Source organism: Phoenix dactylifera, chromosome 5 (genome assembly GCF_051530095.1).
Source record: "Phoenix dactylifera cultivar Ajwa chromosome 5, Ajwa_hap1_PhDact_Kaust_v1.1, whole genome shotgun sequence".
Classification (NCBI taxonomy): Eukaryota; Viridiplantae; Streptophyta; class Magnoliopsida; order Arecales; family Arecaceae; genus Phoenix; species Phoenix dactylifera.
Genome location: NC_143194.1, coordinates 37,497,682 through 37,511,533, shown reverse-complemented (window position 1 = coordinate 37,511,533; position 13,852 = coordinate 37,497,682). Strand labels below are relative to the sequence as shown.

Below are 13,852 nucleotides of genomic sequence, written 5' to 3'. Positions count from 1 at the left end.
ACCATGTTTAGGTATTCATCCTTGACTTTAAATAAAATATATCTTTTTAATTATTTGTCTGCTCAACTATCAAGTATTTGTTCTTAATGATTTGATTTTTTAGCATGTATTAGATATTCCATTAATAAACTTCTCAAAACATGGATTGTTTTAACATGATCGACTCTTCAATATAATTTTTAATACCTGATGGGTATCCAGACATGATTATCTATCTCCACTCAAATAAAACATGATACACAATTATCTGGAACTTCAATGGACAAGGTATGGAACAAAAGTTGGACTGCAAACCCCAACAGGTATGGGTCTGGATTAGTAAAACTCAGACATATCGCGACCCAATCGCACCCCTAGTTAATGGCTTGAAAAGTTCTTACCAAATTAAGGTTTCCCACATGATTTCAATAGATTAGGACTTAACTAACCATTTGATACTTAATAATTTCCTAAACACCGTCTGAACTCATAGAGTATTTAGGTGTCCCAATCTTACTACCACAATATCTCTCCATTTGGTAAGACCAAGTGCGGATTTCTTTTCTTCCTGGTGGAAATTTGTTCATTGACATGTTCATTGGACAATTTCCTGTCAAAACGCTTAGTCCTTTGCCTATTTCCTCGCTCCTACCGTGTGAGATGTAATCCTCCATTGGCGCTTGGATTAGTCTTATTGCAGCTAATGACAGCTAAGTCAGCTCAATATTATTACGTCAAGAGGAAAAAGTCCGTTCAATAGTGACCGTAGTAACCAATCTTCGAGAAAGTTGGCCATATTTTAGTTGATAATCCGAAGCCTTAATCTCTAAGATTAACTTCCCCACCTAAAATGGTGCAATATTAATTGGTTTCATCAAGTCCCGAATGATACCCTTTGATTTGTTTTATTATAGTTCTATTTCATCATCGGCTGCAGTAGAAAAATTGATTTGGTATAGAAAAAGGCATGCAGCTTGAGTTGCATGTTGACGAATGGTCTAGTTTTCTCGATTATGTCACCAGCAACAGTAATCGATGCCGGTCTTAAAGCTTGGATATCTAGGAAATGAAGCCTTACAAGGACCTCAAGAGCAATACTACGTGACCTTTTATAAACCGGCAAGCTTTATCTAGGGGTCATACGTACTCATCACTCATCATCTGTGTAATAATTTTGTAAGACATTTTCCCACTAGTGTTAAGTTTGTCCTTTCGTTCTCTTCTCTCCCTTTCATGAAGAAAGATAAGGCTATGTAGGTGATTCAACAGATGAAACATGGAGGCACCCCAGAGCTGTGCTGTGACTTAATAAATCATGGCATCATCCAAACATGAGCCAATGGCAGTGCACTTCCTAGATGTGGATTTAATAGAAAGTTGGTTGTTTTCAAGTCATGCTGCTGATGGTTAACCTCTAAAAAACAAGCTAGGTCGGTCTGACTGAGTAGGGACCAATCTTGGTTTAGTATATATCTATTTTCTTACTTGATAGTTGGAAGCAAATCTTACTTGAAGTTGTGTATAAAGGTGTAGAGAACTTTAAAAAATGGGAGGTCCAGCCTCGCCTTAATGTGCTAAATTCAATGCTTGATCAAAGCATTGACCTACTTCAATAAGATAAGTGCAATCTGGACGTGATCTCTATAATCTATAGGAAGAGCTTCGGAGATCAAAAACTTCAACAAGCTGTTGAGGCAGCCCTTTTAATCAATGCTTGTGGGCCATTATACAATTGATTAGGTTCCTTGTACACATGGCACATCAGGTTATTTTATTTCAGATCAGTTGAAGAAGTAGTCATTAACTTATTCTATAGGAGTAAGCTCAACTAAACATAGAATATAGTTTTGAACTTGACAATGCTTGGAAAAAGTATTACAAGTTTAGCATAAAGTACAACCCATTGACCTTATTAGGTGCTGCTTGCATGCACCCAGGACTCATCACAAGGTCCTGTATGAATTCAGAGACATTTACAAACCATAGCATGAAAAGCAGACAAGTTTGCAGCAGCTGCCCAACTTTGGGCTGAACTGAACTTGGCGCGAGTTCCATAGGACAGAGGGCACTACATAAGGTGAAGTTGGAAGTTTCTGCTTAAATCTTGGTGCTCTCCCTTTCTTCAGTGTCCAGAATTTTTCAGGTGCAATTTTTGAGAACTTAAAGATTGGACGCCTGGGTTCTTTTCTCCTATCTTAACAAAAAAAGAAGGAACGGAAGGCATTGGTTTACTCAAAGATCCTAGCCTTCTATGCATGGTTCGAAAATAAAGTTGGATAAAAGGGTGGAGCTATGATGATAAAGACATGACTTTATAGCTAGGTCATTTTATATCCGAGTAATCACTGACTACTTCTTACCTAAAGCCTTTAGATCCATCTATATATTTGTTCTGTGGTTCTTTTATGCCATTTCATTAGCTTAATTGGGGATCCAATGACTTTGTCAAGTTGTTGTTCTTACTAATCTAGAATAATTAGAGCCATTTGGCTGTGCCAGTTCCCATTGGAAGAGTCCATGAAGAAAAGCACTGCTTGTCCACACCGCCAATTGCTGTAGATGGTATTAAACCCAAGTCAACATGATCAATTAATTTGTGGGCAGCCATCAGGCCATATTCATACACCACTATCAATTTGATCGACGTGACAGGTCATTGCAAACCAGATTCCAATCCACAGATCGATCAGTTTATTTATTATACATGTTTCTCAATTTAAGCCACCAATCATTAATTATACTAAGTTTAAACAGTCATGGATTGACACCGACAGGCAGGAAGACTATAGAAAATAGGCCTGCCGAGTCCTTTTTTTTTCACCCGAAAAATTTTAGTAATCATTGGATTGTGGTTTATTGCAGTGTTTTAAAAATTGGACTGGACTACTCTGTTGAACCGGTTGAACTATCAAACCTTCTAGTATATGTTTCTGAAGACCTATAATGGATTTGGAATAATAATCATTATATTTTTTTTTATTTTTATGAGAAAAAGAGAAAATTAAATTATCATCTTATTATGGCCTTGATTTTTTTTGTTTTGTTTTGCGAAAGAGAGAAAATTATGACCTTCACATTATTTTGTTTTATTTTATATATGAATTCCAAGATATTTTCTGTCTAGCTTAGGAAGTTTATAATATCTCTTATAAACTCCTCTGAGAAACGGTTCTTAGAAACTTCAACTAATAAAAAACCTGGGAAAAGGATGGATTCCTAAGGTCTATCAATCAAACTCTTGCATGTCCCACAACCCTGCCCTTTCCAAGCAAAACCCTGCCAATAGAAGACAAGGAATGAAGTGATTCCTTTCAAGCATCAAACACCGAAAGGGTTCAACTACTTGTCGCTATTTTTTTCTTCAGAGGCTCAGGAAATTAAAGTCTACTCGTTTCTCCAAGTCGATCCCCCTCTTGGGGCCGGTTTGACAAAATCGTTGAAAGCTCGGCCTCACATGGTACGATAAGTTTTAATAGAACAGTTTAGAAACGACGTCTCCGCGGACTCGCTGACTCCTTCCGCCTGTTATGGTTTCTCCCTCTACTCTCTTTTGTTTAATTTAACTTGTTTAATTTACTGACGATAGGTAGTTGGGGGCGACCTTCTCTAATACATGCATTGACTAATTATTTATCTTATTAAACCGTGCCCCTCAAGCAACAACCATGGATCTTAGCATTGCTCTTCTCTAAATATTTTCCAACTCCATGGCTACACGTATTAGCATGATCTCATACGTATTATATTTTAGCATGGTTTTAACTCTCTATTTTATTTGTAGCAACGGCATCAATTCTACGGGATTAGATTTGATATGATATTCATTGATGGAGATCGAAGAGATTGGATGGGATTGCAGATGGTAAGCTTTTATTGATCGATTCATCTTGTCGGCATAGATCAGTTATGAGATGCATCAATGTACATCTCACGTCAATGTATTATACATCTCATGTATTTAAATGCATGTCTATTTATATATACATCTTATAATATAGTGATGTTGCTTTACCGAACATGATAAGTGTTGGACCTACTCTGGTCCCTGCCTCTAAGTATTGTCATACAAGAGAACTATCATGTAAGATAATTTATTGATCTATCTACGCTTGATTGATGAGCTGATGAGATTCCATCCAGCTGTTAAGAGTTTCCAGCCAATCCGGTTGGTAGTCTAGGTGAAACCAACATCAAGTGTATCTTTGCTTGTATAGGAGTAGAGAGTGGGAGGAGACCGAGGTGTACGTGCGTAAGCATGACACTTGTGTGACGCCAAGTCTTTTTCTTTTCTTTTCTTTTTTGGAAAAAAAAGGATTTCGATGTGCGCGTGCGACAGTTATCCAACCACCAGATCTACGCTCGAAACTTGATGGTCAAACGGTCTCCTAGGACATCTAATCACTACCCTACATTTCCGACAAATAGGTAGCTTGGATAGGGGTTTTTATATTTCCTAATGTACCAATGTTATTAGGACAATTAAAATGTGTTTATCCTTCCAAGGCTTTATTTCCTGCACCTGCAACTTCCAAGAACTCAACAAAAATAAAATGCTTGCTCAACTCTAGTGCTACTTGCACATCTTTACTTACCATAGTCTAAGAGAGCTGCACTTACCAAATTAGGGCCCTAATAGGAATTGGCTAATAGAAAGGAGCAACATCGATATCCTCCATTATAGTAAGGTATTTTACATACCTCTTCTAAACATTCAAACAATTGAATATGGAAAAGAAGTTTTTTTTGGGAAGTAGTTGCATGAAAGATAAAACATGAGTTTGAAGGTGTAATTGTTAACTTTTAACTAATCTACTTAGCCATCTAATGAACTATTTTTTTTCCTAAAAAGGCATTGGGAAAATAGTAATTAATGTAACATCATGTTTATAGAAACAAGATGAACCAGTTGAATGAATGGCATTCCGGTAATATCAAACTTTTGGAATGGCATGTTAGTTTAACTCAAGAAGTACGTAAGAATACCATGTCCTTCGAACTAAATGGATCTTTCTAAGATAGTAGGTCTTCATTTTTCATTTTTACTTTCATATATTATGTTCTATTGGCTCAAGTTTCACTTAGCTTGACCTTTAAATCTCTCTTGAGTAGGGTATTGTTTTATATACCATGAAAAGAAGTAGAGGGAGTAATCATCTTTTTCAATAAAAAAAGGTGAAGAAAAAGTTTTGCACCAACGAATTATATCTGTGATTCTTTTACTTTATATGAAATTAAAAAAAAGCACAATACTCTATTTTAGAGAATATTATTTAAGAATAAATGAAAATATATCAAGAGGAAGAACAATTAAATTTGTTAACATAAAAAATGATAAGGTTATATATTTAAAAAAAAGGAGGGGGGGGGGGGGGCATTTATATGTTTGAGAGGGGTATTGTTCAAAATTGATCAAGTAGATCGAACTATCAATCCACCTACAATCCAGCTTGAGTTCCTTTTAAAAATTCTTTGCTAGGTAATCAGCCAACATCCATTTACCCATATCTAATGTTTTAACTAACAACCCGAATCGCAGGATACGAATCAATTTATCTTTAAGCTAGACTATTTAGGTTTATAATAGAGAAAAGAAGCCAAAAAAAAAAAACCAATATTTGGGAAGAATGATGAACCATCTAAAATTAAAAAAGCAACACACCGTCAGCAACAAGCCTCTTTCAAACTAGCAATTAAACTATCATCTCTCAATAACTTATCCCTTTTTCTTTTTGCAAGTCTCATTGCTTGCTTCATTGCTATTGAAAGTCTAAATGAAGCCTAATTTGTTTCTATGAAATCAAAATATAGCATAACTTTTTTGACAGTTTTCCAGTGATGTAATTGGTCAATATTATACATAATTATCCAAACATCTTAATAAGAATTATTTGCATGCCTCATTGCTTGCTTCATTGCTATTGAAAGTCTAAATGAATCCTAATCCATTTCTACGAAATCAAAATATAGCATAACTGTTTCGACGACCTTCCAGCGATGTAATCGGTTGATATTATACATAATTATCTAAACATCTTAATAAGAATTATTTAAACTATCCGAGGAGGGGAAAAAAGAAGAAAAAAAAGAAGAAGAAGAAGAAAGAAAAAAGAAAAAAAAACAGAAGGACGAAGATGCCCTTCTAATACCTCTAAGGGCTCGTTTGGTTCGCGGGAAGCATTTTCCCTCATAGAAATATGATTACTAAAAAACAAATTCCTAGTAAGAGGATGCATAGGAAAGTACTTTTGGCATGTTTGGTTGACCATGGGAAAGTGACAAATTTCCAAAGTGCTTATGTTTGGTTGGCCATCCACTTTTCTGAAAAAGTTATGTATAATTCCTATTATGCCCTTAATAAAAATTAGGTCTTTAATGCTTCTTTAATGCTGAAGGATCTTTTTGGGAAAAAATAAAAATAAAGTGATTCCCGCCTTATAGGAAAGCAACTTTTCCATGTTTCTCATTAAAAAAGACTTTCTCATGAAATATGAGAATCATATTCTCATGAGAATACAACTTTTCCATCTCTCTCCTTTGAAAACTTCAACCAAACAAGAGGCATATCATTATTTTTCCGTTGACCACACTTTTCTTCCTTCTTTTTCCGCGAACCAAACGAGCCCTAAGTAGGACATGAATTGGTGCGATGTATCAACATTAAACTTCCCATATGCTTCACACCTTGGTCAATAAAGTTATATAGGGGCATTTCCGGAAAATAAATAGGTGACGGTGCATGTGCTCAAATGAATTAAACTAAAACTTCTCGTTACATAATTCTCCTCCCTGCATTTATCACGGAAAAAAAAAGTCCAAGGAAAAATTGAGAGGCAAAGCTGGTGCTCTTGACGAAGAAAGCGGCGCATTAAACGTGTTTTTAGCTTCGACGGAGCCGCAATTACCTAACCTGCACTAAAATAATAATAAAAAATCGCAAACGTTGAAACCCTAATGCTTTATAAGAGAAAAGTAGGAGTAGGGGCATTTTGGGCAGGGATGGTGGGGCCATTTTCGTCAACTTTGAAAAAATCAGCTGGAGGCCTTGGAAATAAGACCGGAATCTCCACGCGAGGTTGTCGAACCAAACGTTTCAACGCCTTGGGATCTTAAAACAACTAGATTATATTCGAAACTGTCCCTCTCCAGCACGAGTGGGCTCACCGGAAACTGGTGGTCGGAATCTAAAACACCTCAGCCTCTCCATTATTTTATACTACTGGTACAGCTAACTGAGATCACCTCTCTCTTAAAATCTATATATTCTTCAACAAATCATCTTTAAGTCCTCGGTTGTTGATGCATAAATAGATGCACAGTTGACGCGAGATTGCTTCTTAATTAATTGTAGAGAAATGACGTAGTGAATAATATGAAAAATTTATGAGAGTTAGAAAAATGACTTGGAAAATCATTTGGCCATTAATAAGTTTGTGGATGTAAAGCAAGAGCAGTTTTAAAAATGTGTACCGGGCAAAGAGATCAGCCATCCTTGGTTTAATTTTTTTTTATAGATTCAGAAATATTATCTCTTACAAAATATGGATAAATTTGGTGACTTGAATGATAAGATGGTCCATTGTTATTGTGTCTTTTGGATGAAGGACAGGATTCACTGTATCTATCTATATATCTATCTACCTATCTCTATCCACCGATCGATATGGATAACTAGATAGCTAGATAGATAGATCAAACAGGTAGATGTAATTTTTTTCAACTAAAGTCTACATGAGGATAATTCATGCTTGAGTTATTGGTATGAGTATGATTCCGAGTCTTCCATGAGCTATCATGAACAGTTGCTGCTCCCGTCTAAAGGCACTATGGCAGCCAAGCGGCGGTGGGGCACACCTCCGGCAGACATCGTTGAAGGGGTGATGATTGGCACAAGGTGGCAGAGGGAGAAACTTCAAAGCGGTCCGGGGAGTGCGGCTGGAAGCTCTCCTAATGACGCAGCCTGACAAGTACATGTCTCACACGTTGGGATCCCCATATTTTTCTTATTGCTTCTCTCAGTCCCCTTGACATTTAGGTGCTCATGCCCCACTAGAGATAAGCGCTGCGATTTGAATTTTATTAAACAAGTCAAAAACAGGAGGCTTTCCTTTATAAGAAGAGGGGGTGAAAGGACAGGAGGCGCGGCACAAGAAATATTATTAAAGAGGAGGAGGAGGAGGAAACCTGGGGTTGTTTCCAATGGAGGTGCTGCTGAAAGGGTCTCTTGTTGATGAAGAGGAAAAGAGAACTAAGAGTGTTGGTGATGAAGAGGGTGGAAAAATTGGAAAGGTATGGCTTCTTCTTCTCGCTGTCTGAATTCTGTCCAGATGCAGCATTGTCCTCCGAATCTTATTTTCTTTTCCTTTATTTTTCTCTAGAGGAAAACTCTGGGCTTGCCCATCAGCTTCATCGTTGTAAGTTTTTTTTTTTTTTTTTTTTTTTTTTTTTTTTTTGTGTGTGTGAATATCAAGCCATGATTGAAATGGGTACATGAACCTAATTAAGATTTTTTTTTGCTTTTAATGCATTTCTGAAGTTTTAGTAGCTCCAAAAAAATGAATTTTTGTAGCATTTAGGAACTTGGTAGCATATATTTGAGCGGAAAATTAGGCTTTGATGAATTGAATTCCATCATCACTAAGTGACAAACATACCGACAAGGTGTTCAACATCATGTCTTTATCTCAGACTATTAGATTGTAAGACTATCATATATCCTTGAAAAAGAGTTGGCTTTTGATTTTTCAAGGAAAGAATCTTTGAAAAGAAAATAGACTATCTTCTCAGGAAAAAACAAAGAAAAGGAAATAGACTATTTGTGGTTTTGATTTGGCAACTTCTTGGAAGATTTCCGAAGAGCCTATTAACCTTTCTGTTATATATTCTTCTGCTCATATGGTTTCTCAACAATCAATAACCTTATACTGCAGCAGTTTGGAGGTGAAATACCAGCTGCGGACCGAGATTTTTCTAGGTCACCTTCTCCCAATTCAATCATTAACAAACAGGTATGAAGGTTTGAAGCTAATTTCAAATATAACTAGCGAAACGATCATTACATATGCTCGTGGCATAATTCTTGTGAGAATTGCATCATTTTTTTTTTTTTGATTGCAATCTGTGGGATTTAAAAAACTTCTCTGGAACTCTGGTAACTTGGTCACAGTTTTACGAGGGTTAATTTGGTTTAAGAGTCTGGTGAAATATAATACCTGTCGTTGGTATACTCAATGAATGATAAATTAAATGATTGGGGAATTCCCAACATCTTTAAAATATTCAAGTTCCTATAATTTATGAACAGCTCTTGATGAACATCGTAAACTAGGTAAAGTCTCTTTATCTTTGGCTAGGCTTGTTTTGTAATATCATAGCTGATGATCCAAGCCAAACCACTAGAAGCTGGAATTACAATTTTCCATGATCAACTTAGTCTAATTATATATGCATGTTTTGAATTTACCTTCACACAAGAAAAGGATAAGACTTTTCATTCTATTTGTTGCCTTTTTTTTTTTTTGTTAAAAACAGTGGTCGTGTATAGATACAACCAAGAAAATCAAAAACTGCTTCTGCTTTTATTCAATTCATTAATTTTATAGTTTTAAGGGGGAGGGAACATCATATGCTCCATGCCTTCCAGTCATTTATAATTTATTGTCAATAAAGCGTCAGACCAGATTAGCCTTTATTCATTTTTTTCCAACAAGTGATCTAACTCAAAGATGCGTAACAGGCTTCTGCTGCAATCCCAAGCGAAAGATCATCTATGGATACATCCTCAAGACCGTCTTCTTTAAACCTCGAGGACTCCGTTAAGATGAGTAAGGTTAGAATTTTATTCTAATATATATTAACAAAAAACTACTCACAATCATTTGGATCTGTGTTTTTATGTTTATGTTTATGTTGAATTAATACAGGCATGCCATGTTATCATATATCCAGCTTTTGTTCGTAAACGTCTCTAGATTTTCCATCAAAATAAAGTTTGATCCGTAAACTTTAATTTGTTCTCTCAAATCTCAAAAAAAATTTGCGGCAAAGTTATCAAACAACACTAGTCATGAGGCTCTGTGACTGGCTCAAATCAATGAATTAATAACATGAGGCCATGTTTTTATGGATATTCTCTCATCATCTTTGGGTTTGTGTGCTTGAAGGTGGACCAGCTCGAATCCACTAAGGCGGAAATGGGTGAGGTAAGAGAAGAGAATGAAAGATTGAAGACAATATTAGCCCGCATCGTTAAAGATTACCAGTCTCTCCAAACGCACTTCTTTGACATTGTTCAGCAAGAGCAAGCCAAGAAACCTGTTGAGACCCCGCCAGCTCCAAATGAAGTAGAAGAACCTGAGCTTGTTTCACTAAGCCTTGGAACAAGTTCAAGCGGTCACAAGAAGGAAGAGAAGGTGAGCCCAGATAAAACCAAAGAGAGTCATGAGCAGATTGAAGGAGGCCTGACTCTTGGACTAGACTGCAAATTTGAGGGATCTGGTACTGGCACCAATGAACCTGGCTCCAACCTGAGCCCAGGCAATAGCTTCGAGGAGCCAAAGGAAGCAAAGCCTGGGGAGCCATGGCCACCTAGCAAGATATTGAAGAATTTGAGAAATGGTGACGATGAAGTTTCCCAGCAGCCCTTTGTCAAGAAAGCACGTGTTTCCGTGAGAGCACGATGTGATGCACCGACGGTCCGTATCATGTCATATCCTACAACCAATCAACTTGAATTGCATGCATTTGATCGATACTTTGGTTGTAGTAATATTATGCATGGAAATAGTACATAACGATCTTCTGAACATTTGATTACTGATCAAACTCTATCTTCTTGTTCCTTCTTGTTAGATGAATGATGGATGCCAGTGGAGAAAATATGGGCAAAAGATTGCAAAAGGTAATCCATGCCCACGAGCATACTATCGTTGCACTGTTGCACCGGCATGCCCAGTAAGGAAGCAGGTAACGATCTCTTTCCTGTATCTTATTTTTGGCTTTGGTTTTGTCTGAAATAATCTATGCATTGGATATAAGATTGATATGATTGTAGGCTATTGGAGATAACGTTAAATAGTTATAGAGCTCGCTAAAACAATTAATTAGTAACAAAATATATATGAAGCTAATTTTCTTAAGGTCATAGTTAGAGAGTCTGCCTAGGGTTTGGATATAATATGATGGCCTTCTGGTCTTACATTACTCCAAAGCCCAGTATGATCAAGACTCCTGGTCGAATCCTTAGTGCTGATAAATGTCTTCGGGTTGATCAATTGTTAGGTCCGAACAATGCAGCCATTACCATTTTTTCAGTTATGTTTTAGGAAATCTTCTCTTAATATGATTTCCTTGTCTGGAAAAAAGCCGCATGTAAAAAGATTTGTGATCAGATCCTACGTAACTTCAGATAGATTTTTCTCTTTTGATAGAAAATGTCAGACAAGTTATTCAAATGATTAACAATAGAGGTTTTTAGTGGCAAATAAAAGCTTCCAAAAGTCATAAAATTACCTCTAAATATTTATATCGTTGGAGTAACAGCAAAAAGTTGAGAATGGCTTTTGCAGCCATCATTGCTAAAACTTTAGCAACATTTATATTTTGAACTTCCTTTCAGAGAAAAATATATTTCAACACAAAAAAAAAATAGAGCAGCAAAAGTAGTTCCTGCTGTAAATATTTTTTTAAAAAAAGACAATTCTTTTTAATGCTATAAATATTACATCATTTTTTTCGGAGGCACATATTTTTGCCGCTATATATGCAACCTATTTTTGGAGGTAAATATTCTTTTCCCACTATAATTCATTGCTAAAACTCTGTTTCCTTGTAGCGAGGGAATATGAACTATATCAGACACAGTCAATCATCTTAATAATGTTTTGAGTTAGATAAATTTATTATTCTTTTAAAAGTATAGTCCTAGATCAGAAGAATTTGAGAAAGAAATCTAAGTAATTTCAAATCATAGTCAGAAGAAAATATTCCTTTCAGTATATTATATCATCATAAATAACCATGTAGAACTTGCTGAGGATGTTCCTGTCTGCATCCAAGACGCGTTTAACAAGTCATTCAGAATGTTCAACTTGATGCAAGTGTTGAAATATAGAATTTGAAACATCAATTTAGTTTATCACTTGCCTGTTAATATATAATGTAAGCTTAATTTCCTTTAGCATCACTTCATCCCTTTCTAAGTTCTATGTATCCCTTGCCGACTTCCATCTCAACTCTTTCATATCCAGAAATGAAATAATTTTAGAAGAAATTCACCAAAGTTTCCATGTACTCAATATTCTTCTCATTTCTATATTCAATTTCCAGGTGCAAAGGTGTGCAGAAGATATGTCTATATTGATCACCACCTATGAGGGGACCCATAACCACCCACTTCCATACTCAGCCACTGCCATGGCTTCTACAACCTCCGCTGCTGCTTGCATGCTGATGTCTGGCTCCTCCGCTTCCCGACCAACCATCGGATCTCTCGCCACCTCCTCCACTGTCACCACCACCACAGACGCCAGACTCCATGGCCTAAACTTCAGCCTATCAGGCAATTCAAGACCAGGTCATTTCTACCTTCCAAACCCTTCGATCTCTTCCACCCCTTGCCACCCCACCATTACACTAGACCTCACTGCCCCCCCATCATCCACCTCCCAACCTTCTCACTTCAGTAGGTTCTCTTCAAACTTTGCTTCCATTCCAAGATACTCCTCAACAGGCTTCAGTTTCTCTTCCCCAGAGTCTGACACCATCCCAACATCGTGGAGCAATAGTTATCTTAACCACGGAAATCAGCCATATAACAAGAGTCTCGTTGGCTCTTTGAACCTCGGAAGACAACCTCAGGACCCTTTCTACCAATCCTATCTGAACAAGGCCACCAACCCAAGTGCTCCCTCTCCAAGCCAGAATTCACTGACGGACACAATTACTAAGGCTATAACGTCGGACCCGAGCTTCCAGTCGGTGATAGCAGCTGCCATCACGTCGTATGTTGGAGCCCAAGGTGGGAGAGGCGAGAGTTCAGGCCACGGCCTGAAATGGGGAGAACACTTCAACTCAGTTCCCCACTACTCAGGCGCAGCGACCGGGAACGGTTGTGCGTCGAGCTACTTGACTCGGTCGACGGCCTCAAGCTCAAACCCTCAACAAGGGAACTTGATGTTCCTCCAGCCTTCGATGGGCTTTCCTGGCTCCAAGAGTGCCTCTGCCTCTCCAGTGGAAAATAGGGAAAACACCAACTGAAGGCCCTTTTTGGATTTAGTTCTGCTTTCATTTTGTTCTAGGAATTTTGGAATTTATCCAGCCGTAACATTGTATGTGGTCATTGAGCTATAAGTTCTGAATGACAATATATGGGAAGGGGTTGGGGTAGGTAAGTTAAGGCATTGTTGTTTCATGATGTACAGTGCAAGCAAGGCAACTAAGTCTGACCATGTGAATGAAAATGGTGATGGTGATCTAGGTGTAAGCCATGAAACTAGACCAGATATATAACCAGACTATTTCAGCTGTTCATTGGGAAGTGGTTTCTGATTACTTGGAGTGCGCCGCACTCTGCTGCTAGAAGAATTTGCAAGCTCATTCCTGAGTGTGAAGGTCTTGTCGCTACTTGGGCCCTCTACTAGGGCTTTTTTTTTATTTTTCCTTCTCTTCTTTGTATTCTCCTTTTTCTTCTCTTTGATTTTTTGTTTTGTTTTGTTTTTCTTTCTTTTGTTTTTTGTTTCGTTGTACATACGTTTTTCATTTTCCGAATAAATTCTAAGATGGGAGGGATCTCTTTCAACCCTCCTTCCATATTATTGAAAGAAACATATGTAAGCAGATTTTTTAAACCTTTATTTATCTTTTTCTGATGAAATTG

The 13,852-nt window shown here is 37.2% G+C and overlaps 1 protein-coding gene across 7 annotated transcripts; it reads left to right on the top strand.

Moving 5' to 3' along the window:
* The first annotated feature begins 8,092 nt into the window (after positions 1-8,092).
* Positions 8,093-13,506, top strand: LOC103721327 (WRKY transcription factor 72A-like). 7 transcript variants are annotated; one of them, XM_088722725.2, is made up of 8 exons: positions 8,099-8,265; positions 8,355-8,390; positions 8,907-8,984; positions 9,713-9,805; positions 10,140-10,178; positions 10,272-10,670; positions 10,828-10,941; positions 12,304-13,506. In XM_088722725.2, the coding sequence occupies exons 1-8, from the start codon at positions 8,176-8,178 to the stop codon at positions 13,231-13,233; spliced, it is 1,779 nt and encodes a 592-aa protein (XP_088578851.2). In that variant the 5' UTR covers positions 8,099-8,175; the 3' UTR covers positions 13,234-13,506. The 7 variants fall into 7 exon arrangements, with proteins under 7 accessions (XP_017701728.4, XP_088578851.2, XP_088578852.2 ...); XM_088722726.2 differs by lacking the exon at positions 8,355-8,390; XM_088722723.2 differs by having other exon boundaries at positions 8,100-8,265; positions 10,140-10,670.
* Positions 13,507-13,852: the final 346 nt, after the last annotated feature.

Coding starts and splice junctions, on each gene's coding strand:
- LOC103721327 (XM_088722723.2), top strand. CDS start 8,176: ATGGAGGTGCTGCTGAAAGGGTCTCTTGTTGATGAAGAGGAAAAGAGA. Junction 8,266..8,354: donor AGGGTGGAAAAATTGGAAAG/GTATGGCTTCTT, acceptor ATTTTTCTCTAG/AGGAAAACTCTGGGCTTGCC. Junction 8,391..8,906: donor TGCCCATCAGCTTCATCGTT/GTAAGTTTTTTT, acceptor CTTATACTGCAG/CAGTTTGGAGGTGAAATACC.